General features: G+C 45.1%; 1 protein-coding gene across 1 annotated transcript; it reads right to left on the bottom strand.

The window, feature by feature from the left end:
- Positions 1–307: 307 nt before the first annotated feature.
- Positions 308–27411, bottom strand: ticam1 (TIR domain containing adaptor molecule 1). Its single transcript, XM_086004923.1, has 2 exons — positions 27111–27411; positions 308–7000 (listed from the first exon to the last, which is right to left on the bottom strand). Exon 2 carries the CDS (start codon positions 6764–6766, stop codon positions 4589–4591), a length of 2178 nt encoding a protein of 725 aa, XP_085861049.1. The 5' UTR covers positions 6767–7000; positions 27111–27411; the 3' UTR covers positions 308–4588.
- Positions 27412–27686: the final 275 nt, after the last annotated feature.

The raw sequence follows: 27686 nt of genomic DNA, 5'->3' as shown, positions 1-27686 counted from the left end.
TTTTTGATGCAGTTTATTATCTGATATACCGCGAAAGGTTCTCTCAGTCACCTTTCTTCAAAGTTGAAAAGCCCAAGTTTCTCCAGTCTGTCCTCCTCACTCAAACCTCGGTAAGGGTTTGGCGGGAAAGCCTGCACATTCTTTCTGGATGAATGAGCTGGGATGGCCTGAATGGCTCTTCTCATCCGTATCTATCTTGTAAATTGGCCTTGCCACCTATCGCAGAATGCATTCCTCCAAGTTTAAAATAAAAAGACCGCCACCATCCCCAGAAAAAACATAAGCTTTCCCCAATAAAATCAGAGTCTCAGTTTCAACATTTTAATCCTTGAAGATGTTTTACATTATTTGCAAAATCTTTACTGGTATCGTAACAAGCCTCGTATCCATTAGTTCTTCCCATCCAATATAAATTCCAATTATTCCCATCAACAGCAAGCAGTGAACCCGATCTTTAACAGGCTCTCTCTACAACTGTGATTGAAGATTCACAACTTTAAATTGAGATAAACATTCACAGTTGGGGTTTTGAAACTAGGATTCCACTCTCACTCCCAGATGCAGTTTTAATACTAGGTTCAAGGCATCATTGGGGGATTGGTGCAGTAATGATGTTGTTGTGCCTCTAGATGTCATCAGCGTGCCTTCAATGTATTTTACTTATTAAAGGCAACAGTGATATCTCGTAGCAGAATACAAGTATGCCTTTTATTATACGGAGTGGGTGCCCAATTTCAGTGGTATGGTGCCAAACTGCAATGTCGACCACCGATGAAGAGCAGGCCGAATGTTAACCAGCAGCCCCGGGTAGGGGGTAAATCTAGACAGACGCTCTTAAAGACAGGATTCACTGTATTACAGTATCAGAAAAATAGAGGCAGGAGCCAAAAAACCTTTCCAGTAAACATTTATCACTGATTATCATTCAAATTCTAGACTATTAATCAACTAACTTAGCTACTTTTTTTTTTTAAATACGAAATTATTTTAATTTGTCAGTTAGTGTGAGACAATGTCCCTTTTACAACTCATCCAGGGCTGCAATAACAACAGAAAAAGCTGGAAAAACTCAGCAGGCCAGGCAACATCCGTGGAGAGAGAAACAAGAGTTAACGTTTCAGGACGAAATGCAACAGATGAAAAAGCAAGTTGGGGGCAGGGAAATGGGGGAGGGGATGAAAGAACAAAAGGGAAGGTCTGTGAGAGGTAAAGAGACATTAAGAGATATTCAAGGTGAGACGAGATGGTAATAGGACAGATTAAGAAACAAAAGATGGCTCTGGATGAAGTGTGAAATGCGCTAGCAGAATGAAAGACAGCTCTGCGTCTGGTTGTCAAGACGAGTGAAATGTGAAATGCAAGATGGCAATCTTTTAAAAAATAAATGAGAGGGGTAAGTGGAAAAGGGAAACAATCCTGGCCATTTACGCTTAATTTAAAAAAAACTTAATGGAAAATGCCAGAAATACAGAGGTCAATCAGCATTTGAAAGAGAAATGTTAAGATTTTGGGTGTAACTTTACGTCAAAAAACCCACCTGAAACCCACCCAACCTGTCTCTTTTCTTTCAGATGCTGGGGTGAGCTGCTGTGTGTTTCCAGTTGCTGTTTTTTTTTAACCTCTAAAAACATGTTTGGCCTTGAGATTATTAGCGTGCATAAGCTTGATCCTTTCGTCTGAAATTCCTCTCACCACTATTTTAGCAGTGGTGTTAAGGCAAACATTAAATGCCCATAACGACTGTCCCACAACACAATTTCAAGGCCACGATTTTATTGGAAAGTCCAGCCAATTATAAATCAGGTGTTTACTGGCCTATTTATCAGTTGATCCACTAGATTTTTTTATGTTACCCAATAAAATTTGAGAAACAGCCTGCATTCTGCATAATTTGAAGTCTCAGTCATTTTAATTTTGGTCAGCTAGATGTCTGGACACGAGGAAACCCATCTCCAAGAGTGTCCAAACTACTGAGAAATCCACATAAGTCGTTTCTGTATGCCTGATGTGGAGTGCAAATTCTGTGCAAGTCCACACCCGCTGTACCTAAACCCAGAGAATTTAGGTGTAAATTGCCACTGCTGGAGTTTTAAAAAGCACAAAACACTGGTAGACTATCCACTGTTTGTCTGGCTAGGGCCACCTTGCTAATTAGGTCATTGGGTTGCAGGATTCAGATTATCTAGAATAACAGAAAATGCTGGAAACACTCAGCAGGCCAGGCAGCATCTGTGGAGAGAGAAACAGAGTTAACGTTTCAGGTCTGTAACCCTTCGTCACGTGGCCTGCTGAGTGTTTCCAGCATTTTCTGTTATTTCAGATTTCCAGCATCCGCAGTATTTTGCTATTGTATTAGGATTATTATCTAGAGTTGTGTGGAAAGAATCCCAGTCCCCAGTGACAGGTCTACCCCTCCACATCTAATCATCAACAGCGTCCTGGGATACTGCAGATCTGCCTGGCTCAGACATCACATGACACAATCTGCCACGTAACATTGACTCAATTCTAATCCAGGCTCCACTTCACCTCTTCCCCCCCCAAAGAGGGCAGTTTCAGCATTAATGGCACTCCATACAGTTCATGGTGCAGGCTGCATGGAGCTCCTGTTTATTCATCAGGGAAAGATTTTCAATTTTTTGCTGTAAATGAGACTTGAATTCTAATCGTCAAAAGGACACTGTCTCTTTAAAGTTGCACAGTTAAAAACAATCAGGTTACAGTGGAGCTAAAACAGAACAAGAGAGTAGAAATGTTCTCCAAATAGCCCATAAAAGGGGACGTTGTTTCACCTGAATAGTAAGTGGCCATTCTTCACATGAGAGTCTAAGGAATGTGTCCCCACAGACTATTTGACCTTGGTGGGCAATCACAACTGAGGCCAATCCTGTTGTCACCCAATGTCCTCACAAGCATACATTCTGGTAGGAGTCATTGGATAGAGATAAAGAGCAGGAACCCTCCCTAGCCCATGGGGTCCTGAGGCCAAGTGGGGTGCCCTAGTGCCACTGCTGCGAAGATCAGCTAACCTGCAACCCTCCTGGTCCATATGGCTGGATACCCTACTGGGCATTGCACATAGCAACTGAGCCAATCTTGAGTGTTAGAAAGGCAGATATCTGTGCATTTATCAGTAGCTCTCTCACTTACAGTGTTTTATGACCTTAAAACTAATGCCTAGAGTAGGCATAGGATAAATATTTTGTGTTCTACTTGTTTCAATGGTTACAGTGATCCACACCAGTAAGTGCACAGATGATTCAGTAGTGCACACTTCCCCTTTCCAAATACATTCCATTATTATAATACTAATAATGTGAACACTTTTATTGGTTTCTGAAAGTACACTGGCAGCCATGATAGAGCATGTGTGGTTTAATGAGTCATGAGGGAACACTTTCACTGGGACTATTGCTAGAATAGGTTAATCAATGAGTGCGCCAGGATCTGGGGCGAGCACACATGGCCATTTGAATTTTGGACAAATTTGCAAGCTGGATCCAAAATGAAGACTGTGCATCTCACAGTCGCAATTTCTTCCAATTTTACCCCATTGCTTTTCTTGCACAGAAAACAGCCACCCTCACTCTCTGATTGTCCCCATCCTGTGCGGACAGCAGGACACACCAGGTATGGCTTCGGCTGTGACTCGCCGTCAAGGCACGACATGAATAGTGGCCACTTGGGCCAGATGAACAGCGACTTTGAGCTATACCTCCGTAAGGGAGTTAGCACCTTCGGGACAGCACAAGAAAAAGGCAAAGCTAAGATTTTCTGCCCTGTACAACTCAGTACTACTGTACATCAGGCATTAGCTTTACCCATTGCGTCATTGGGAAGCTGACTCTCAACTTTTTACAAAGTCAGATAACTAGGGCCAACAATTAACAGTACCAGCTCCATCAACTTTACAACACTTACTTTTTAGGTTTGACGTGTGAATTAACATTGTACTATAATAATGATGATTGGGTGCCTCAATGGGGAAAAAAAAGCATAAAGGATTTTGTAAATCATTTTTATCTAGTTCTATTTGAGGAATCAAATAAAGCTACTGTAGTCCTCGCAATGAAACCTGCACAGTAACCAGGTGAAAAAACTGGCATGGTTCTTCACAACACCCAGAAACAGTCTCTTTCCTTCCCAAACTTTCTCTTCACCCTTCCTCTCTCTCTCTGTTCCCCCACAAGATCACCGCATTGTCAAGTTCTATTCATGCCCGACAGACACGGAGCCACTGGGTGACAATCAGGAGCAGGTACCACAGGGCCGATTTTGTCCTTCTGCAGCTCAGGGCTTTAAACACCATTTCAGCCCAATTGTAGCTTCCCTGCCAAAGCATTGCTGTGATCAGAGAACCGAGCTCAGGCTGGGCATTAAGCACGGACCCGGAATGGTTCAATACCCATGGAATAAAAACTGATTCGAACTGCTGGCAAATCGGAATATTTCTGTACAGCCATTATTACCAAGATAAAGGAAATAATACAATTATTGTGGGTTTGATTTTCAGATGGTGTCTTTACCAGGATCCATATTTCTGTTGGCCTTTAATTCCTCCATCTATCAAAAATAACTTTTAATATATCTAATTGTGGTCACTACCCTCCTCCTCGTCACCATCTGTGCTTTCACTGCTCTCAGTGGATTCTGTTATTGTCATCTGATTGGAGTCCCCTATCTGTACATTTCTGGCGTGCTGAATTTGGATTATGTTAGTGCCTTGGCCTTGCTGCTGAGCAGGACTACTGACAGTTACAGTCTGACCTCCCTGGCTAACGCCAGGATTAAAGACCTGAAACGGTGGTTGCATAAATGGGTAGAAGGCAGGCTGTGGGATGCAATTTGGTTGGTTCGGTAGGGGAAGATTAATGCCAGGTGGAAGTACACCAGAGAAAGCAACGCCTGGATACAGAGTTGGGTTTAACATGGGCTGTGCCTGCCCACTAACTGCAGCAGGTCCTGGATGGGGTGGAGGTATTGGTTGGAAGAATTGATAATATTGCATCTGGGCTAGTTGACTGCAAACTTGCATATACTTCTTTTGAGCTAATTCAGTTTTACGAGCATTCAGAATGTCTTTTTTGGCCCGATTTGTTTTTTCTTGAATCTGTTTTCGCCTTTGCTCCTCAAGCCAACTTTTTTTATGCCTCTCAAGTACTCTAGCTTTAAACAACTTTTTTACATGCCTTTCAAAGTGGCTGGAATTCTCATCCAGACTAGTGGTAGCACTTAGTGCAAAAGGGATCTCATCTTCACGCAACCGATCCTTCTTCGGTAGCAGTGGAATGACTGTGTTGTACTTGTGCTCATTATTGATTGAATGCATCAGGACAATATTGGTCTCGTACTCTTCCCAGCGAGTGTTAAAATTTTTTGTGAGGAGGAGGATTGTGAAGGCAGAGTTGTTAATTGCATCTTCAATACACTTTATTGGAGACTGTCCCGGGATAGAGAAATCCTCAAACGTTGCACCCTCCACCACCCCTACCAATTCCAATCTAACTCGCACGCTTTCTGCAATATCCATATCCTCTGGGCCGTGCAAGACAACAAAAGAATAAAATTTGTTCTCAAAGCTCTCCTCCGCTGCCTCCGAAGGATCTCCAGAAGGGCTGAATTTACCAGATGTGGTTACAGAAGAGTTAGAGTGGTCACCTGTCGGCAACTTGGTCATTCCCAGTGAAGGGTCGTGTAAAATGGACTTGGTATGTTTCCCATTCCCTGTCCCCTGGTCCCCTGACATTTTTGACTTTGAAGTAACTACCTGGCCATCGCTTGCTTTTCCAGTACATTCAGTTGGTCTCACTTCATTCCCTTCATCTCCTGATGAACTTTTAGTAGGACAAACTGAGAGAGCACCATCCTGTTCCCCATGCTGAGCCCCCATGCTATGGGTCACCCTCCCCCCTCCCAAATAGTTGTCAGAAGGTAGATTCCCTACAGCATTATTATAATTATTCAAAGTTACGTTGGTAGAATTGGCTGGGTTAACTGCATACTCTCCAGGGTTTGGTATCGAGGAGTTTAAGTTGTCTCCATATGAATCGGAAGTGAACGATACAGTAGGAGACGCACTGATTTCAAAATGACTGGGTATTGTAATTTCTGCAGTATTAAGTGAGCCAGTCGGTATTTGACTAGGGATTGTCATTGGATTGGTTCTGCATGCAACAGTCGATCTCATACTCGGGCTTGGCTCTTCAATTGACTTCAGAGCTGATACTTCAGCATTTTCCTCCTCATCTTCAAAATCCAAAGAACCAAATTGTAACCTAAATTCTTCAATAAGTTCCTGAAGTTCCAAACTGCGGTCTTGATTGTTGGACTTGAACGCTTTGATGGCAGCTCGACATGCTCGGTTCCTCACGGAGGGGCTGCACAGATTTTCCTCCACAAGCACTGCGTACATCCAGGCCAGGTCTGCAAGAACACTACCATCTTCTGCAGCAAACTCTTCATTTGACGTTTCAGATGCTTCCTGTTTTCCCTCCGCACCATCTGAACCTTGAATTTTGTTGAAAATGTACAAAGCGGATCTGTTAGCCGGTGTCTCATTTGACACCGACCGTGCTGCTTTCTCAGCCTCATCTTTCTTCTTCAATAAGAATGATATGATGCTATAAAGGAGTCGGCGAGCCTTTGAAGCTCTCGAGTTGTCAGGATTAAACTTATACCACAGGCTGCGCAGTCTTTCCACCGGGACTCCAGACAAAATGTCAAACAAATCATCGAGAGATGGAATGCGATCACAATCTTCTGCCATGATCACACCTACTGTCAAAATGGAGCCAGACTAATGGATCACAAAGGAACCACCCTGTGTTGGTATATATTGACATTACTTCTGATTCCATCCAGGCTGATCTGACAACAGGAGACCACCTCTTGGGCACATCACACTGGATGGGAAGTTTGTCAGTCTGCAAACCCTATTTGAATCTCGTAGTACCAATGCTCAGATGGACGGAGATACTTTGCTAGGCTCCATCAGTTCAATCTGAAAAAGAAATGGAATACAGGAGTTACTTGTCTTGGCAACAACATTTTCACAACCTCCCCTCTCTTTTTATGCTGTTTAGTCATACTGACGTATGGTTCCATGCGTGCTGTCTGCCCTCTGGTACCACGTCCAGGCAGCCATTCTTCATGTGTGAACCTAACTGATGAGTGCCAGTAGGCTAATTACCCATAGAGGACATCACAGGATAGAGCTACCCTCTCTTCATGCAATGTCCATGCTCACACAATGCAGCAGGAGACAATAATTAGTAATCGGGTGCAGGAATAGTCATCTTAGTGTGTGGACAACCGTAACAACCCTGATGCCACTCCTGGTTGAAATCAGCTGACTCAACGAGGTCCAGCGTTCAAACTTGGGACCTTCTGGTCTCTATGGTTTATTACATTGGACCATATCTGTATCCACTGGACCACATTTGTATCCACTGGGCCATTAGGGAAGTTCTGGTTTATTCAACAGAAACCAGCACAAAAGGAATTTAATGTCTCCTCTCATCACACAGTAAATTCATGAAATCTTATCTCCTAGTTAAATATTTAACAACTTATTATAATATTTAACTTACTTTAGCACTAGCAGATCTCCTGTGGCATTGCTCACAGTAACCCAGACGATGCTCTGTTTTATAAGTACAGGGGTGTTATACCATGCTATATTTAAGATGACTTATCCCATTTAAACACAGAGTCTAATTGCTGTAAATAAACACAGCCCAAGGTCAATCAGAGTTTAATTGCTGCTTGGTGTTGGAAAATTTGCAGACTGTAAAGGGCTTGTAAATTTCCTAGGGCAGTTCTGAAAAAACAGACTGAAATTACTGTTTTTTGTTTTAACTTTTTTGACACTGAAGAGGGTTAGAACCCTGGAAGAACTTCCTGCTATTCTTTCAATAGTGCAGTAAAATCTTTTACATCCCCCTAAGCAGACTGGCGAGGCCTTTGTTTTACATCTCATCCGAAAGACGGCACCTCCAACAATTCAGCACTCCCTCAGTACTGCACCAAAGTGTCAGTCTAGATTATATGCTCAAGTCTATAGCGGAGTTTCAACCCACAATCTTCTGACACAGAGGTAAGAGTGCTACTGACTGAGCCAAGCTGCAGATACAAGATCAATTGTATATTCTCCCTGCACTATAAATCATCCCTGGATGAAAAGGGCAACTGAGTTGTTCCCAAACCTCCACCAATACCTAGAAGAATCACCTCCAACATTCTCCCCCTTTCTGTAGCAAAACATCTGGGCCTCTGCATGACATCTCCAGATATTAAGGGGAACTGTTAGGGTAGCTAGAAAGAATTTCCGCCTGTTGGGGAGTCTAGGACTAAGGGGCATACCCTAAAAATTAAAGCGAGGCCTTTCAGGAGTGAAGTTAGGAAACACTTCTACACGCAAAGGGTGGTTGAAGTTTGGAACTCTCTTCCGCAAACAGCAGTTAATGCTGGGTTAATTGTTCATTTCAAATCTGAGATTGACAGGTTTTTGTTAACCAAAGGTATTAAGGGATATGGGGCAAAGGCAGGTACAGGAAACTTTGCGATATCCGGCACCGACGGGACCGAGCTGCTGCCGATCTATCAAAACTTCCGGATAGACCAGCGCTAATGTTGAAGGATACGGAGGTTTTCATCTCCGTATCTGACAACAAACACTGTTGCTTAGCAACAGCTTGTAAACAGTCAGCCCGTACCTTGGAAGCATCTCTGAAGCTGTTGCTAAGCTACAGAGACGCTTTCCAGAGCCTGACTGTTAAAAAAAAAAAAAAATGCTAGAAGAAAAAAAAACGAACCAAAACGGCTGCTGATTTCTGCCGTTAGATCGAGGTTTCTGGACATACAACATCCGGATAAACCAAAGTTTCCTGTATATGGAGTTAGGTCACAGATCAGCCATGATCTCATTGGATGGCAGAACAGGCTTGAGGGACTAAATGGCCTCCTCCTGTTCCTATGTTCCTGACAGCACAGTCGAGATCAGGAATTCACTGTATTGGGGAATTAAGAATCTAGATCCACCTTAAGAAAATCTAATACACTATATCACATCTCAGGACTCCGGTAAAACGTACCTCTCGAGTATAATACAGTACGAGTCAAGTGGCATAACGGCACTAAATCTGCACCCCTAGTGGCACAAGTCCATTACAACATTCACACACCCGTCCATCACACTCCCCGCACCCCCTCCCCCTCCATACATCTATCGTGCTACTAAACATATTGGTTTTACTGTTGGAGGAAGATCAATGTGTATCAAGCCCTGGATATAAAGATGTCAAATTGGGTGACCATCCACACAACCTTAAAGAGACACCTTTAGATGGTGCCAATTTCCCCCAAAATTCCAAAGTACACAGGTGAAGTGGGGAAAGAGTTAAAATTAAAAATTTGCTGACAGCAACAGAAACATCTTGATGAGGTTTTGTAATGTGATCAAAACTGACCTTTCAAATCAGCAACTATACCCAGAGTTAATGAAATCAACCAAAAGCTGCATTGCATCATCCGTAAGTCAATTGGTCAGTTTGAATCAGCAGCTTATAATCCAATTAAGCAACTGCAGAAGTCCAATAAGATTGTAACAAGTCATAAGATTTGTTACGAGGTATTTGAAAGTATAAAAATGCTGTATACACTGTAACAAGTTGGAGAAGTCTGTTGGTGAGAGACTGGCTCCCCACCGGCGTAATAAAGAGCACTTGAATATCGATCTGAAACCTCACGTCGAGCATCAGTTAATACACTCTACAACACAAGCAACAAACCAACACCATCAAAAACAGCAGCAAAACCCAAGCCTGCTCCAATCCTTTCAAAAGCCATATGTGTGAAATGTTTAGAAAAGGGAACCTTACTAATTGGTGTTGTGCCAAAGTACAAAGAACAGGCCTCAGAATAATCTTCCAATGCTAATAGATTACAACTGTGGCAAATCTCAGTCGGGAACACTCTGTGTTAGAAATTCTATTTTGAAATGTAGATAGATGAAAATACAACTTTTTTTGTGAGAATTCTTATGTCACTATTCCCCTCCCCAAGTTATTTCTCCAATGTCAGCTTTTCCACATCCTCCCAGGCCACATGGCAACTGCATCCAAAGACTAGGCAGGTAATCTGCTCTCAGGCCTTCATATCATAGAATCACAGAAATTTACAGCACAGAAGGAGGCCATTTGGCCCATCTTGTCCATGCCGGCCAACAAAGAGCTCTCCAGCCTAATCCCACTTTCCTGCACTTGGTCCGTATCCTTGTAGGTTACAGCACTTCAAGTGCATAACCAAGTACTTTTTAAATGTGATGAGGGTTTCTGCCTCTACCACCCTTTCAAGGCAGTGGGTTCCAGACCCCCACCGCCCTCTGGGTGAAAAAATTCTCAAAATCCCCTCTAAACCTCCCACCAATTACTTTAAATCTGTGCCCCCTGGTTATCGACCCCTCTACTAAGGGAAATAGGTCCTTCCTAGCCACTCTATCTTGGCCCCTCATAATTTTATACACCTCAATTAGGTCTCCCCTCAGCCTCCTCCATTCCAAAGAAAACAACCCCAGCCTATCCAATCTTTCCTCATAGCTAAAATTCCCCAGCCCAGGCAACATCCTCGTAAATCTCCTCTGCACCCTCTCTAGTGCAATCACATCCTTCCTGTAATGTGGTGACCAGAACTGCACGCAGTGTTCTAGCTGCGGCCTAACTAGTGTTTTATACAGTTCAAGCATAACCTCCCTGCTCTTATATTCTATGCCTCAGCTAATAAAGGCAAGCATCCCGTATGCTGCCTTAACCACCTTATCTACCTGTCCTGCTACCTTCAAGGATCTGTGGACATGCACTCCAATCCTCTGATCCTCTGCACTTCTCAGTATCCGACCATTTATTGTGTATTCCCTTGCCTTGTTAGCCCTCCCTAAATGCATTACCTCACACTTCTCCGGATTGAATGCCATTTGCCATTGTTCTGCCCTCCTGACCAGTCCATTGATATCTTCCTGCAGTCTACAGCTTTCTCCTTCATTATCAACCTCATGGCCAATTTTTGTATCATCTGCAAACTTCTTAATCATACTTCCTACATTCAAGTCGAAATCATTGATATATACCACAAAATATATACCAGTATTAAGCCCGGCGGAACCCCACTGGAAACAGCCTTCCAGTCACAAAAACACCCTTCGACCATTACCCTTTGTTTCCTGCCTCTGAGCCAATTTCGGATCCAACTTGCCTCTTTACCTTGGATCCCACTTTGCCTTGCCCTACACTGCTTCTGAAACGATTGTTATGACAAAAGACACTCCAGGATGGTCGTCTCTCCCCACAGGGGGAACTTTCTGGCCTCCATTCAACATCTCCCTACGCAGTGATGTGAGGGATATGCAGGCATGAACCATGTCCACTATTCCATCTGCTAGGGGAGAGAAAAGAAGTCTGAGGGAGAGAGAGAGAGAGAGAATGAATATGACACTGTATGGGAGGGAGGGAGGGAAACTGTGTAGGAAGACAGAGATGTGTAGACACAGTATGAGACCTGGGGAAAAGACTTACACTGAGTGGGCACACAGACACAGAGCAGAAAGCGAAAGACTGAGGGGAAGAGTGAGTGGCAAGAGAGAGAGAGGCATTGTCGATCCTTCTATTCCTCCCAGCTGCTATTTGACACTCTCCCATCAGTCACTCTTGTTTTCTTCCACTGTGGTGGGGTTGGGAGAGGAAGAATTGTGAGAGAGAAACTACTTCTGGTTGCAGTGAAGAATGTTGCCAGTTTCACTGTGCGGATTACAGAAACTTATTGTGGAACTAGTAAAATTATTAATGGAATTCTGTCTACTTTCTTTTCTCTGCCTTTTCGCTGAGCATTTTCCCATTATTACCATACTATAGGGCTATTTTGCAATCGAGCGTGAAGCGGCTGGTTGGAAAATTGCGGGCTGGCGGTGCTTGTTTTTGCATCCACTAGTTTAAAAAGCTGGAAGAATCAGACACTGAGAGCCCGTGATTTCTTGGCCAGTGCTTGCTGTGAGCACCGCTCCACGTCAGGCGCACACAACTACAGAATGAGCTCTAATGGTAATTTGTGCGGTAGGGAGGTGCCGAGTGTTGTAAAGGTTAAACTAATATGAGCTAATATTTGTAACTGTTGACATTAGTTATCTGAAGCCATTCAACTAGCCCACAATGACTCAACAAATATCGGCACTGCCCAGTGTGATACTGAGTTACACAGGAGCAAAAGATCGCACGCTTGATCCCCAGTCTGTGTTGAGGTATCTGCTGAATGATCCAAGAGATCTCCACAGGAGAAATGTAACCTTATCTGAAACAAGATTCAGTGGTAATAAATGCTGCTGGACAAACACTGGATATAATTACATACCACACTAATGTAAGAAGTCACACAACACCAGGTTATAGTCCAACAGCTTTATTTGAAATCACAAGCTTTCGGAGCGCTGCTCCTTCTTCAGGTGAAGTGGAGCCTGAAGAAGGAGCTCACCTGAAGAAGGAGCAGCGCTCCGAAAGCTTGTGATTTCAAATAAAGCTGTTGGACTATAACCTGGTGTTGTGTGACTTCTTACATTTGTCCACCCCAGTCCAACTCCGGCATCTCCACACCATGGATACCACACTAACACAGAGCTTCCCGTTAATCAGAACATAATTATTCCTCAATAAACCTTAAATTATGCCACAGTCATTTACCCTGTGCACAGACTAAAATGTTATTGTAAACCTTGGAGTAGAGTGAAAGACAACATTGAACCCGGTGACACAATGGGTAAACGCACTGCCAGTGTGGAACTGAGCCAGACAGAAACAGAAGGCCCCAAGGTTTGATCCCTGACCTATGCTAAGTTAGCTGCTCTCACCCAATGGTGCAGTAAGGGTGCTAAAATTGGGTTCCCAAAAGGGATAACATTAGCTAATTCTGATTGCTAGCTAGTGTCTACTGATGGAACATGTGTCTGTGTGTGTGTGTATGGCAGGTGGGGATAGAATCAGGCTTGGCCCGAATGCCCTTTACGTACTGTTTTCAGTTTTGGGTATCCCATTATAGAAAGTACATTAAAGCCATTGAGCACATACGTCGTGTATTCTTCAGGATGATGCCAGGGATAAGAAACTATAATTATGAGGAGTGAAGATTCTGGGACTATCTCCACTGGAGCAGAGATAAGCGATTGGCAGTCTGCCTTTTAAAACTGCCTGCACAGATTTGAAGCTGAGAAGGGATGTCCTAATCAACATTTATCCCTCAACCAACATCACCGAAACAGATTATTTGGTCATTTATCCTATTGCTATCTGATGGACTTTGCTTTGTGCAAAATGGTTACCATATTTGCTTATATTACAACAGTAAGTACATTTCAAAAAGTAATTAATTGGCTGTAAAGTGCTTTGGGATATCCTGACGTTGTCAAAGGTGCTATAGGAATTCAAGCTGTTTTCTTCCCAAGATAAGATTTAATAGAGGTTTTTAAAAAACTTATGAAGAGTTTAGATAAGAGTGAATAGGAAAAAACTATTCCCTCTGCTTCAGGAATCAGTGACAAGGGGTCATTAATTTAAAGCGGTCACTAAGAGGGCGGAGAGAGAGTTTAAGAGAAATTTCTTTACACAAAGGGTTGTTGGAGCATGAAGTGCTGAGTCACAGGGAGCGGTTGAGGCAAAATTGGGGAAATAATTGAAGCAGAGGACGATACAGGGCTATGGAAGAGCACAGGGCAGCAGGATTAGTTTTTGGATTGCTCTAGCAAAGAGCCGGCACAAACACAATGGGCTCGATTTTCACTGAGCCGTGGAGTCGGGCTTGGAGGCGTGCGGGGGGTTAAAATCGCAAAAACTGGTGGGCGGGCAGGACCCTCCCTGCCTGGTTCCCGACTCCGAGCAATTTTAACTCAGGCGTGTCTGATGGTCCCGACTCCGTCCCGCATCCAACAGGCGGGACTGGTCTTTAAGGCCCTTAATAACCACTAAATGGCCTCTATAATCCTATTTTAATAGGCCCTTGCAGATTTAACCCTTTTCCCACGTAAAACACGCATGATGGGAAACACGAATGTGAAACCTGGTGGGAGCACTATTGGATTGCTGACTATCAACTGCAGGTCAACCATTAAAGAGGAGATTTGATCAGCCATCATTTGCAGGTGGCAGGACTTAGTGGTCTCAGGCCTGGGGCAACTTTTAGAAGGCTTAACCACACCTGTGGAAGGTTAGAGCCTCACACCCATCTCCAGTGTGACCTCCTGGGAAACCCCTCTCACCACCTTCACTCAGCGCTTCCTCAACGGAAGCATATACCAGAAGCATGGGAGCCATTTATTTCCTTCCCATCTGGGCATTAGAGGAGCTCAAGCACCAGCCGCGGCACCAGCAGAACCAGGAACAACAGCAGCACCAGCAACAGCAGCAGCAGCAGCAGCAGGAGCGACAGGCTGCTGCTCACCCACCTGAGGCTGCACAGGCCAGAAGGGGCCAGCGCCTGGAAGTCCATCGGTGCAGGAGATACCCCCCAAACAGGGTCTACAGACACAGGGTCAGCTATCTCAACATGTCTGAGCAGCAGTGCCAAAGGCGGCTCCGACTTTCGCGAGAGGTAGTGACTGACATCTGCGCAATGCTACAGCAAGACCTGCAGCCCAGAGGACCAGGTGGACAAGCATTACCAGTGGCCATCAAAGTCACCACCGCAATCAACTTTTTTGCATCGGGCTCATTCCAGGGATCAGCAGCAGACATCAGCGGCATCTCCCAGGCGGCCGCACACACTTGCATCACGCAAGTAACCGATGCCCTCTTTGCCCTCGCGCACAATCACATCCATTTCTCCAAGGATCGAGCAAGTGTCACGGCACGAGCGGTTGGATTAGCTAATCTGGCAGGCTTTCCAAGGGTGCAGGGCGTCGTTGACTACACACATGTGGCCCTTAGGGCACCCCATCGCAATCCAGGTATTTTTGTCAACCGCAAGGGCTTCCACTCCCTCAATGTTCAGCTGGTGTGTGACCAGAAGAAGGAAATTTTGCATGTTTGTGCCATGTACCCTGGCAGTTGCCATGACTCCTTCATACTGCGCCAGTCTAGTGTGCCTCCGCGATTCAGTCCGCCAGACCAACTTAACGGATGGCTACTTGGGGACAGGGGCTATCCCCTGAGGACGTGGCTAATGATGCAGTTGAGGAGGCCAGCCAACGAAGCTGAGGAGTGCTACAACTCCAGCCACATTTCCACCAGATCCAATATTGAGCAAACCATCGGTTTGCTGAAGATGCACTTCAGATGCCTGGATAGATCAGGTGGAACCCTGCAGTACTCAGCAGCCAGGGTCTCCAGAATCGTCGTGGTTTGCTGTGCACTTCACAACATGGCACAGCGTCGTGGCTTGCAGATTCCTGAGGACCAAGTGGCTCCTCACATATCCTCCTCAGATGAGCAGGAGGAGGAGGGCGAAAACGAACATCCTGCAGAGGCCCATCAACCAGCGGCAGCATTACGCGAGAACATTGCTGCCCGGGATGCAAGGAACGCACTCATCCTGGCCAGATTTGCTTAGCCTAGTCAAACAAACACTTTTGCCTCGCTGCTTCTTACCAGAGCAGAGACAATGGCCAAGAACCAGAGGATTCCTAGTACTCTGACCACCATACTGACAGTTGCAAGTATGCCTAAGCCCTCAATGTGGAAGTCCCACTAGTGAAATGACAGATGATACAACTGCAACATTTGCCATCAGAAATTTTATGTACATTAACGAAGCGATGGTATTATTGCTGCAGCTCCCTCACACTGCACAGACAAGAAGCTTGGCAGTCTGTGGAAGAAGCAAGGCTTGCTGTGGACCTTAAATGCAGCAGCAATGATGATGTCATCGGAGGGGACTTTCAGTCATGAAAAACCCATTTGCAAAGGCTTTCCACACGTTGGAAATCAATTGGCCACTTAAGTTAAAATTGCATCAATCTCCCATATCAATTTAGATTCGTGTGGGAAACACGAAATTCGGATAACACAACACCATCCCGCACCCGAGTTAAAATCCCCCCCAATGGGTCCTTCTGTGCTGTAAACTTCTACGTTCTATGCAGCAATTACTGTCCAAGGTCAAAGCATGAAGAAAGCTTCGGAGAAAAGCCAACGCTATGTGGCCACACTCCAGCATGAGCAGGAGAGTAGGCGAGGAAATTGAGGTGAAAATGAGACTGCCACTGCAGGCACAAAACCAAAATAACCCCACCCACTCCCTTCCCCCAACCCCAGCCTAGCACACATTAACCTTTTACATAGCATTTACAGCACAGAAACAGACCATTCGGGCCAACGAGTCTCTGCCGGTGTTTATGCTTCACACCAGCCTCCTGTCACCCCTCTTCACCTAACTCTATCAGCATATCCTATTCCTTTCACCCTCATGTACTTATCTAGCTTCCACTGAAATGCATCTATGCTGTTCACCTCAACTACTCCAAGTTTAACATTCTAACCAATCTCTGGGTAAAGAAGTTTCTCCTGAATTCCTTATTGGGTTTATTAGTGACTACCTTATATTCATGACCCCTTGTTTTGGACTCTCCCGTAAGTGAAAACATCTTTTCTACATCTACCCTATCAAACCCCTTCATAATTTTAAAGACCTCTATTAGGTCACCCCTCAGCCTTCTCTTTTCTAGAGATTAAGAGCTCCAGTCTGTTCAATCTTTCCTGATAGTTATAATTATCATTAAACAGTATATATAAATTTATAATGCTGGTAGGTGCTAGGAGTGAGTTCAGGGCAGACTTGGGGTTCAGTAACAAATGTCAAGCTTCACTCTTGTGGCCCTGATGTTACCTGAAACCTTCGATTAGATTACAGCATCATAGCAAGCTATCCATTATTCTATATATAACTCCCTCTCTCCAAGACATCCAGTACTGCAACAAACTTCCCCTTTGCTTCCCAAAGGCACAGGGAGGGTCGGCTGCAGATACACACAGAAATAGAAACAATCCCAGCCGTGGAATGCCGAGAGGTCTCAACAGAGATACAGAAAGGACACAACTAAAGGTCATCTTTTTCAGGGAGGCAACTCCCTGCAGACACGTTTGGGAAAATTCCTGTCTTCCTGGGCCAACCAATTTTAATTCACACACTGTAACACTTAAAAAGACAATCCCAATATTACAAAAATGAAATTACTCACACGTCAGGAACAATTTCATTAATGTAATATTATTGAGGCCACTGATTTATGGTACCAAGCCAAATTCCATTGTTATTCCACGTGAATACGGGGATTTTACTGGTGGTTGGGAATCAAATTCTACAGGTGTTTAATTAGGTCTATTAATTTATGGTCCAATTCCTGTTTTTATTACACAAGATCATAGGATTTTCCATGATTTTTTACTGAATTTAGGGATAACAGTCCATGATTCATTTTACCATGAAAACCACAAATCAGTGACCTGGAATATTCCCCATTCACGATTCTAATTTCTTCAAGCACAATTTTAACAAAAACTGAAAAAACATGAAAAACACATCAATTCTTCACGCTTTGATTCCCTATGCCCCAGTACATGCAGTCCACTCTCTCCACCCTCTGTGCACGCCGCATGCTCAGGACCTCTATCTTCAGCAGCATCATCTCAATTTATATTTCAGCTGCCTTGGTCTTTAATTCCACATCATTCTTTGTCTCATCCGACACTTTAAGAAAACAAATTCTTCCTTTCAGGTAACAAAGACTGGAAACTCCAACAACCTCTTGGATGCTAGCCTCAGATTCCTCTTCCCTTTCACTTCCTTCTGATCCTATTTCTCCTTCTAACGTTACCCTTTGCCAGGTTTTCACCATCTCCTCTGAACCTTACCCTTTCTGACCCTGAATGATCTGGCCTAAGTAGGGGCCTAGTTTCATCCTCCTTTACCCTCAGAGTCGTAAGCTGGGCATCAGGTTGAGCTCCTCTTCTGCTGCCTTCGACTCCATGCCTTTCTTTCTGCTCAGGAGGTTAACAACCCCTCCCTCACTGAAACTTATAAAATTCTAACAGGACTAGATGCAGGAAGGATGTTCTCGATGGCGGGGGAGTCCAGAACCAGGGGTCACAGTCTAAGGATAAGGGGTAAGCCATTTAGGACAGAGATGAGGAGGAATTTCTTCACCCAGAGAGTGGTGAACCTGTGGAATTCTTTACCACAGAAGGCAGTTGAGGCCAATTCATTAAATATATTCAAGAAGGAGTTAGATGTATTTCTTAAGGCTAAAGGGATCAAGGGATATGGGGAGAAAGCAGGGACAGGATACTGAATTTGGATGATCAGCCATGATCTCATTAAATGGCGGAACAGGCTCGAGGGGCCGAATGGCCTACTCCTGCTCCTATCTTCTATGTTTCATTGAATCTAATCTCATTTTCTGTCTCCATCCTTCCTGATCACCCTCCACTCCTCCCTCCAGCCTTCTCGATCTTTTAATTGAGAACTGTTATCGTGCTATCAGCCGTCTTATTTCTCTTCCCTTACTCACTCCAATCTATCTTCCTCTGAATGTGCAGCACTCTGTGTAATGATCAGTAACCTGTCATTCTGGAATGGTACACTAGGTGGTGCTGTATGTATATAAGAGTGGGCTACCCAGGATGCACTAGGCTACCCACAAGGCAGCAGTCAAGATGGAGGCCTCTACAGATACTGTACCTAGTCCACATGTGCTCAATAAAGTGTCTAGCAAAAGCTAGCTGTTCTTAATAAAAACGACTAGTTATTAATGAACATAACATGGTACCATGATTAGTAAGATCTGCTGAATATTGTGCAACGTGACATGGAGAATTTGAAGCCACCAGAGCGTTTGAAACTCACAGGAAATGTCGACTACAATTGGCAGACTTTTAAACAACAATTCGAACTCTACATTGCTGCCATCGGGTACGGTACGAAGCCAGACACAAGGAAAATAGCGTTGCTGCTCACGGTTGCAGGCCCACAGGTGATAAGAGGTATTTAATACATTTGTATTTAATCCAGAGGAGAACAGAGAAAAATTAGACGATGTGCTAAAGAAGTTTGATACACATTGTTCTCCCAAAAAGAATGAAACCTATGAGAGGTACATCTACCGTTCTCGGACACAACAGCAAAATGAGACTTTTGATAGCTTTTTGACTGATCTGAAACTGAAAGCACAGACATGTAATTTCTCTGAGCTGAAAGCATCCATGATTCGTGACCAGATTGTGTTTGGTATTCATGATAAAAAAGTCAGGGAACGTCTGTTGAGAGAAACCGAACTAACATTGGAAATTGCTGTGAAAATATGCCAAGCTAGCAAGCTAGCTCAAAAGCATGCCAAGACTTTCAGTGAAATCAATGATGATGCGATTGCAGTAAGTGCTGCTATCGGTGCTGTGTCCTACAAGGGGAAGAAACATGGGCAGAACAGAAGTGAAAAGCAATCGGAGGAAGGAATTTTTAATTGTAAACGCTGTGGTTACAAACACCAGTTAAAACAATGTCCAGCGTTTGGAAAAATGTGCACAAAATGTCATGGAAAGAATCACTTTGCCAAACAATGCTTTTTAAAAGTAAAAACTAAGAAAGGGCAACGAGTTAATGTAATTGAGGACACTGATTTAAGTGAGACATTTTTTGTAGGAATGGTGTCATGTGACAATATCAAAAAGGATACAGAAAATGTGCAGCCCTCAGGAATTAACAATGCTGAACGTAAAGTTAATGCAGTAAAAGAGGACAAATGGATGATCCCACTGCAGGTAAATGGAGCATTAATTACATTGAAACTAGACACTGGGGCAAAAGCAAACTTAATCAGTATGAGTGACATTAACAATATGAAAGAAAAGCCCAAAATACAAAAAAGTCAGTACTACTGAAGGACTATAATGGACAGAAAATAGATAGCTTAGGTGTATGTAGACTTAAAGTGACAGTCAAAGACAAAGTGCATCATCTCATGTTTTCTGTTGTGGCTGAAGAACTTGATTCACTACTGGGTGACAAAGCTTGTGAGGACTTAGAACTGGTCAAGAGAGTCTACCGTATAAACTGTGCCATAAGCAGACCAGATGACTCGGTGGATTCTGTAGTGAATAATTTCCAGGATGTGTTCAAAGGATTTGGAGTTCTACCATTCACTTACAAGATCCAGCTAAAGGAGGATGCTCAGCCAGTGGTACATGCTCCACGAAGAGTTCCAGCACCCCTGCGTGACCGGCTCAAGAATGAACTGGACAGAATGACCACACTAGGAGTCATCAGGAAAGTCGAAGAGCCAACAGACTGGGTTAACTCCATGGTATGTGTAAAGAAAAAGAACAATGATCTAAGAATATGCATGGATCCAAAGGACTTAAATGCAAACATAAAACGTGAATACTACCAGATTCCCAAGCGAGAAGAAATCACCAGTGAAATGTCAGGTGCCAGATACTTTACAAAGCTCGATGCCTCACAAGGATTTTGGCAACTAAAACTGGATGAAGAGAGCACCAAATACTGTACCTTCAACACACCATTTGGCAGGTATTGTTTCCTCAGAATGCCTTTCGGGATAATATCTGCATCTGAAATCTTTCATAGAGCGATGGAACACATCTGGAGGTCTGGAAGGAGTTCGGGTCTATGTTGATGACATCATCATCTGGGGCTCCACACTGAAAGAACACAATGAGAGACTGACTAAAGTGCTACAGAGCATACGCCGGAATGGACTGAAGCTCAACAAAGCCTAGTGTCAGTTTGGCACCCAGGAAGTCACTTTCCTAGGAGATAATCTATCTGGTAAAGGAATAGAGCCAGATATGGAAAAAGTAAACGCCATACTCAAAATGCCCCGACCCACTGACAAAAAAGGAGTGCTACGCATCATGGGGATGATAAACTTCATTGGAAAGTTCATTCCTAACTTGTCAGCCAAGACAGCCTGTCTGCGAGACCTGCTACTTAAAACAAATGAGTTCGCATGGACAGAAAGACATGAACAAGAGTGGATAAACCTCAAAACAGTGCTGACAACCACACCTGTACTCACCTTCTTTGACCCAACAAAAAGAATCAAAGTGTCAACGGATGCATAAAAAGATGGCCTAGGTGCGGTCTTGCTACAAGCAGAGGGTGAAGATTGGAAGCCTGTTGCCTATGCCTCCAGGTCTATGACTGATACTGAGTGTCGATACGCCCAGATTGAAAAGGAATGTATAGGCTTGGTAGTTGGACTAGAAAAGTTTCATGGCTACATATATGGACTTCCCACCTTCACAGTTGAGACAGACCACAGCCCACTGGTTGCCATCATAAAAAAGAACCTGAACGAGATGTCTCCAAGGATTCAACGACTCATGATGAAGCTGCAAAGATATGACTTTGAACTGATCTACACACCAGGCAAGTACATCGTGTTAGCAGATGCACTATCCCGAGCACCCACAATGAGTCATGTGAGCTCTACTGAAGAAGACGTGGGTGTTCATGTGAGTATGGTCACTGCTGCGCTGCCCGTGTCAGACACAAAATTAAAGCAAATAGCAGAAGAAACAGTAAAAGATACAGTATTACAAACAGTAATAGAGAACATTCATCATGGTTGGCCAAAAGGTTCCTGTCCAAAATATTTTCACATAAGGTCAGAATTGAGTGTCGCAAGTGGACTATTACTAAAACAGAACAGAATAGTCATTCCACAGGCTCTACGTCAAGACATGCTCAAAAGGATTCATGAGGGACACCTCGGAATTGAAAAATGCAAAAGGAGAGCAAGAGACACTGTTTATTGGCCTGGCATAAATAAGGACATTGAGAACATGATAGGCAAATGTGAGACATGTCAGAAACACCAAAACAAACAAGCAAAGGAACCAATGATAGTAGCTGACATACCAACAGCACCATGGCAAAAGGTTGGTATGGACCTTTTTCATTTAAATGGTAAAGACTATCTAATAGTGATTGACTACTATTCTAACTATCCTGAGATGGCGCTGCTCTCAAGCACCACAGCAAGCAGTGTCATAATGCATGTGAAATCCATCTTCGCCAGACATGGAATTCCCAGGACTGCCGTTAGCGACAATGGTCCGTGCTTCAACTGTAAGGAGTGGCGACAGTTTGCAGCACATTATGACTTTCAACACATCACATCCAGTCCTTTGTATGCTCAGTCGAATGGTAAGGCAGAGAAAGGTGCCAAGCAGCTACTGAAGAAAGCGACAGAAAGCAAGTCTGATCCTTATCTCGCCCTGCTGAGCTACCGAGCCTCACCTTTAGACTCTGGTTCTTCACCTGCTGAACTCCTAATGGGTCGCAAGTTGCATACCACGCTACTCTGCTGTGCAAAAGAAAAGCAGAGTAAGGAACTGAGACAGAGACTTCAACTGTTAAAGCTGAAACAGAAATCATACTATGACAAGTCATCCAAAACTCTGAAACCATTGACAAGGGATGATGTTGTCAGGATTGAGGATCCAGATGCATGGAACAGGAAAGCTACAGTTCTTGAGGAAGTAGGACCAAGGTCATACACTGTTAGAACTGAGGAAGGACAGATTCTCAGGAGGAACCGCCGTTCCCTCCTAAAAACACAAGAGACTATCGAAGAGCAAATCGATGACAATGCCGCAACTGAATCTTGTCACTCACCACCAGAACAATCTAACAGAAATACACATACAGGCTCTCATGAAAACACATCAGACTTACCTGTGCTGAGAAGATCCACACGTGAAGTAAAAAAGCCTGATAGACTTAATCTTTGAGTACAAAGAAAACTACATTGAAAATGTATTGACTGTTGAAGATGTTTATGTTGTTATTGATTGATACTGATTTTGTTTAACCTCAAAGAAAGGGGGATGTAATGATCAGTAACCTGTCATTCTGGAATGGTACACTAGGTGGTGCTGTATGTATATAAGAGTGGGCTACCCAGGATGCACTAGGCTACCCACAAGGCAGCAGTCAAGATGGAGGCCTCTACAGATACTGTACCTAGTCCACATGTGCTCAATAAAGTGTCTAGCAAAAGCTAGCTGTTCTTAATAAAAATGACTACTTATTAATGAACATAACACTCTGTTCTCTCAATTCTAATCCTGGCATCACTATCAAATCCCTTTTCGCCACTGATGTACAATCACTCTACATTTCCATTCCTCACCAGGAAATCTTTCCCAACCTCTGTTTCCTCCTTCAACAGCGGCCCAACCCGTCTCACTCATCACCACCACCCTCCAGCTCACTAAACCTGTTCTTACCTTGAATAATTTCTCCTTTAACTCCACTCACTTATTCCAGATAAAAGGTAATTCAAAAGGAACCCACATGGGACCTAGCTGAGATTGTTTTTTTTGTAAGATATGTGAAACACCCTGGGCTAAAAATTGAGTAGCGCCCCGGAAAAATTAGCGTCCCCGCACCGGAAATTGAGTGGTTGCACCCCAAGAGGGAAGTGGGGCGCTACTGGAAGCACCCCACATCCCTCTTGGGGCGCTGTGAGTCAATATTGCGGCGTTATGTGCCGCAGCGCCACACGCAGGCCTTCCTCCCCTTCTTAAAGGGGAGGGGCCTTGTGCAGCGCGACCTGGGGCCCAGCTGGGCCCCTGGGGATCGGGAATGCAGGCAAAAGAGCCCGGCACTCAAGAGAAGTGCCGGGCTCTTGGAGCGCAGCCAGCACTCCGTGGGGGATGGAGGGGGGCATTTCAGGAGGTCTGGGACGGAAGCGCAGGCAGGTGCTGGCAGGCGGCCAGCAACAAAAATAACCGCCCCGCACCTCGCCTTTAAATTGCGCCTCCCCGGCCCCAGTACGCCCCCGCCCCTGTCGGACATAGCGTCCGGCAGTAAGTCAGGGGCGCTTCCGAAGATCGTGGCCGGGGCGTGAGCGGGGCGCTGCGCACACCAATGACGTCATCGCCAGCAGCGCAGCGCCGCAGGGCGCTACCGGTTAGCGCCACCACTAACCTCCCGCTGAATTTTGCGGGAGGCGTGGGCAGTGCCGCGCCCAGGCGCTAGTTGGTTTGTATCCCGTTAGCGCCCTCTTAAGGTGCTAACGGGAGGCGCAACCGACTGAATTTTTCTCCCCCTTTGTTTGTACTCAGCATCCTTCCCTGACCTCTTCCTCTGTTACTTTGATGACAATATTGTTGCTGCTTGCTGCTCACACTCTGGCCTGGAGTACTTCTACTCATCTCTCACCTTCATGTGGTCTCTCTCTATGGGCTGGATTTTGCGGGGGGGTTAGCGGGCGCGATCAGTGGTGGGTCGGGTGGGAAAGTGCTTTCTTCCCCCTGCGGGTAGGGACACCGCTGTGAAGCCGCCGCCACGCACCTTTACCAAATGTCGGGTCTGTCAGTGCTGAGCAGACCAGACACGCAGAGGTGGGGGAGGCAATTAAAATCATTAGTGGCTTGTTTACAGCCACTTATCAATGGTGTTTTCCTAGCTTTTTGGATTTGACAGGTCGCCCACCGGTTTCCCGCTGTGCCTAGACCTCGTCTGTGAAGCTGAGGCGGGAGGTCAATCGCCATTGAATCAGCTGATGAGTTGACAGCTTCAAATGGCAAGTCAAAGCTCCCAGCTGATTGAGAAATGTTCCCTTAACCACTAGCTTCTCTAAGCTGCATTTCCACTACAGATTCAGGATGCTGCAAGTCTTTTACACAAGTCTCCATCCAGTCTGACCTCATTACCTCTCCCACCATTGACATATCACTTGTCATTTTTACTTCACCTGCCATCTATTCCATCAGCATGGGTGGCCTTAAAACTCTCTCACCTTGGTCCACAGAACCCCACCACGATCAGCCCCAACACCAGCACCACCAACAAGAACAACAACCTTTTCCGCAATCAACTGATGCTGCACAGGACGCAGGGCATCAGCACCCGACCACATTGCTGCCCAGGAGGCCAGGGATGGCCTCACCATGGCCAGATTTATTTCACTTGACGGTGTACACCCTGGCTGCCACATGATGCGCCAGGTTGGCACCACCCCACGCCAACACCATAAAGCATCCCTACAATGCCCAAGCCATTCCTTTCACACTCATGACCATTGAGGGGGGTACCATTATGTCTCACCATTCACTGCAACTCACTAAACCACTCGCAAAGGTGCGCACAAATCTGTCCAAGAACGCAAAGTGTTGAAAATAAAGCTTTCAATGTTTGACACCACATTAACAGAAACTTTACATGAACATTGCATAAAGCACCCAAGTGTTGTTAGTTGGTAGGATTGCACTAGGATGAGGATGAGGGTGAGGGGTGGGTAGTGAGATGGGATGTGATAATTTAGATAGAGAGAGATGGGTGGAGGTGCAAGGTAAGTTGGTGTGCAGGAGAAGGATAGGGAAGGCAGAGTGATGGGGATGTGATGAGAGGAACAGCAGGTTGAGGTTGAGTGTGGCTTTGTACTAACGTTTCGTGATCTACTGAGATAATTGAAACGTTTGTGGCACTGCACCCAGGCCCTCCTGGCCACATCCCTGCTTGTGCCCTTCTCTGCAATGTACAACCAGGTCGTGTTGATCTCTTAGGGAGGTCTCTTCTGCCCATGGGCTGTGCCTCCCTCCATAAGCATATGGAGGGAGTGATGGGGGAGCCTGGCTGCAGCCTTGCACCTCTGGCCAGGATACCATGGATAACTCCCCTGCTCTTCTTCGAAATAGTGCCATGGGATCTTCTACATCCACCTGAGAGAGCAGACAAGGCCTCGGTTTAACGTCTCATCTGAAAGACGTCACCTCTGACAGTGCAGCACTCCCTCAGCACTGCACTGGAGAGTCAGCCTAGATTTTTGTGCTCAAGTCCCTGGAGTGGGACTTAGCCTCTGAAGTTGGTAGGTCATTTCCTGCTATTTCCACCACTTACAAAATTATGAGGGGTTTTGATATAGTAAATAAGGAGAAACTGTTTCCACCTGCAGGAGGGTCAGTAACCAGAAGACGTAGTTTTGACAAAAGAGCCAGAGGTGAGATGAGAATTTTGTTTATACAGCGAGTTGCTATGATCTTTAATGCACTGCCTGAAAGGGCAGTGGAAGTAGCTACAATAATAACTTTCAAAAGGAAATTAGATAAATACTTGAAAGGACAAATTTGTAGGGCTATGGGGAAAGAGCAGGGGAGTGGGACTAATTGGAGAGCTCTACCAAAGAGCTGGCACAGGCACTATGGGCCGAATGGCCTCCTTCTGTGCTGTTATGATTCTATGAAACATTGATCCCATCACCAAGCACATCTTCCTTCCTCTCTTTGCCTGCCAGAGAAACCATTCCTTCCACAATGCCCTGATTCACTCTTCCACCAACCTGGCTTCCACCTGCACTTGCCCTGGCACTTCCATGTTTAATCACAACACATACAGCAGCTGTCCATTCACCCCCTCCATGACTGACAGCAAACCACATGTACTTCTAATCTGGTAGCTGTATTCACTGATCACGGTGCAACCTCCTCTACACTGGGGACACCCAGCAGAGATGCTGAATACTTTAATTCCATCCACAAGTGTGGCCCCCTGTTACTTCCCACTTTAACCCCCCACCCGCCTCATTGTCACCCTGACCTGCCACATAATGCAAGCTTCAGGAATAGTACCTCATCTTTCTCCTGGGCACTATAGTCTGAACAAGTGATTTTAGTAACCAGGCCTTTGCAATATCCCCAGTTTTCTTTAACTGTAATGTGATTTTTCCCTAATTTGGAACCCTTAAAATTGTTTCCAGTACATGCTTGAAATGATTTGCAGTTTTTCCCCTTCCCTGAACCTTTCTGATATGTAGGGGCATGCTTTTAAATTGGTCAGGTTGCAAGGCAGCCCCTGTGCAAAGTTAGTGAATGTTGTGCACTGCCACCAGCGGGCGGAGGTGGTCCAGTAACCGAGAAAGGTTTGCTCTTCTGTCCGGAGCTGCCTCTGAAGAGGCGGAAATGGGACTAAACCTGATGATCTGTTGAAAACAAACCAGTACAGAGCAGGCGAGCCGGTCTCACTGGGGCAACCTCTGCTCTGGGGCTACAAGCCTTCCACTCCCTCCACCACCACCTACCCTGGGCCACGTCTCCCACTCCTCTTCTTCAAATTCTTACCTCTTAACTTATTCCTTCGTGTTAAATGCGGATGCGGACCGGTGTTGGCAGCTTCGTGAACCCGGAACCTCTCCCAAAATCGCAGGTTGCCGACGAACGAGCTGTAAAAGCAACCAATGGCAAGGCAACAAAGACGAGAAAACGAAAGCAGCTCTCCGCCGGCTCCAGACTACCTCTACCCCTTGGCACAGAAAAGGGAGGTGCGGTCTGACAGTGCACACACAGAGCTGGGCCACTGTCGGGACTGTCACTGTGTAGAGGGACTCGATTCCAGGGATTGTCCCCTCACCAGACAGAGTTACGTCCCCTGGATTATCTTTGCAGAAAATAATTCAACTCCATAGAAAGAACCTGCATTTCTATAGCGCCTTTCGCGCGGCTTCAGGACGCCCCAAAGCGCCAGCCAGTTAAATACTTTAGAGGTGCAGTCACTGTTGTGATGTAGGAAACGCCACAGGCAATTGGTGCACAGCAAGATCCCACAAACATCACTGAGATAATGACCAGATCATCTCTTTTAGTGATGCTGGTTGAGGGATAAATATTGGGCAGGACACTTGGGAGACCGCTCCTGCT

The sequence above is a fragment of the Somniosus microcephalus genome, chromosome 13, assembly GCF_052327205.1.
Source record: "Somniosus microcephalus isolate GS21.2 chromosome 13, FLI_Smic_1.0, whole genome shotgun sequence".
Classification (NCBI taxonomy): domain Eukaryota; kingdom Metazoa; phylum Chordata; class Chondrichthyes; order Squaliformes; family Somniosidae; genus Somniosus; species Somniosus microcephalus.
This window is presented reverse-complemented; position numbering and strand designations above follow the sequence as displayed.

Bases quoted from the DNA above. Each gene is read 5' to 3' on its own strand.
- ticam1 (XM_086004923.1), bottom strand. From the start codon at position 6,766: ATGGCAGAAGATTGTGATCGCATTCCATCTCTCGATGATTTGTTTGAC.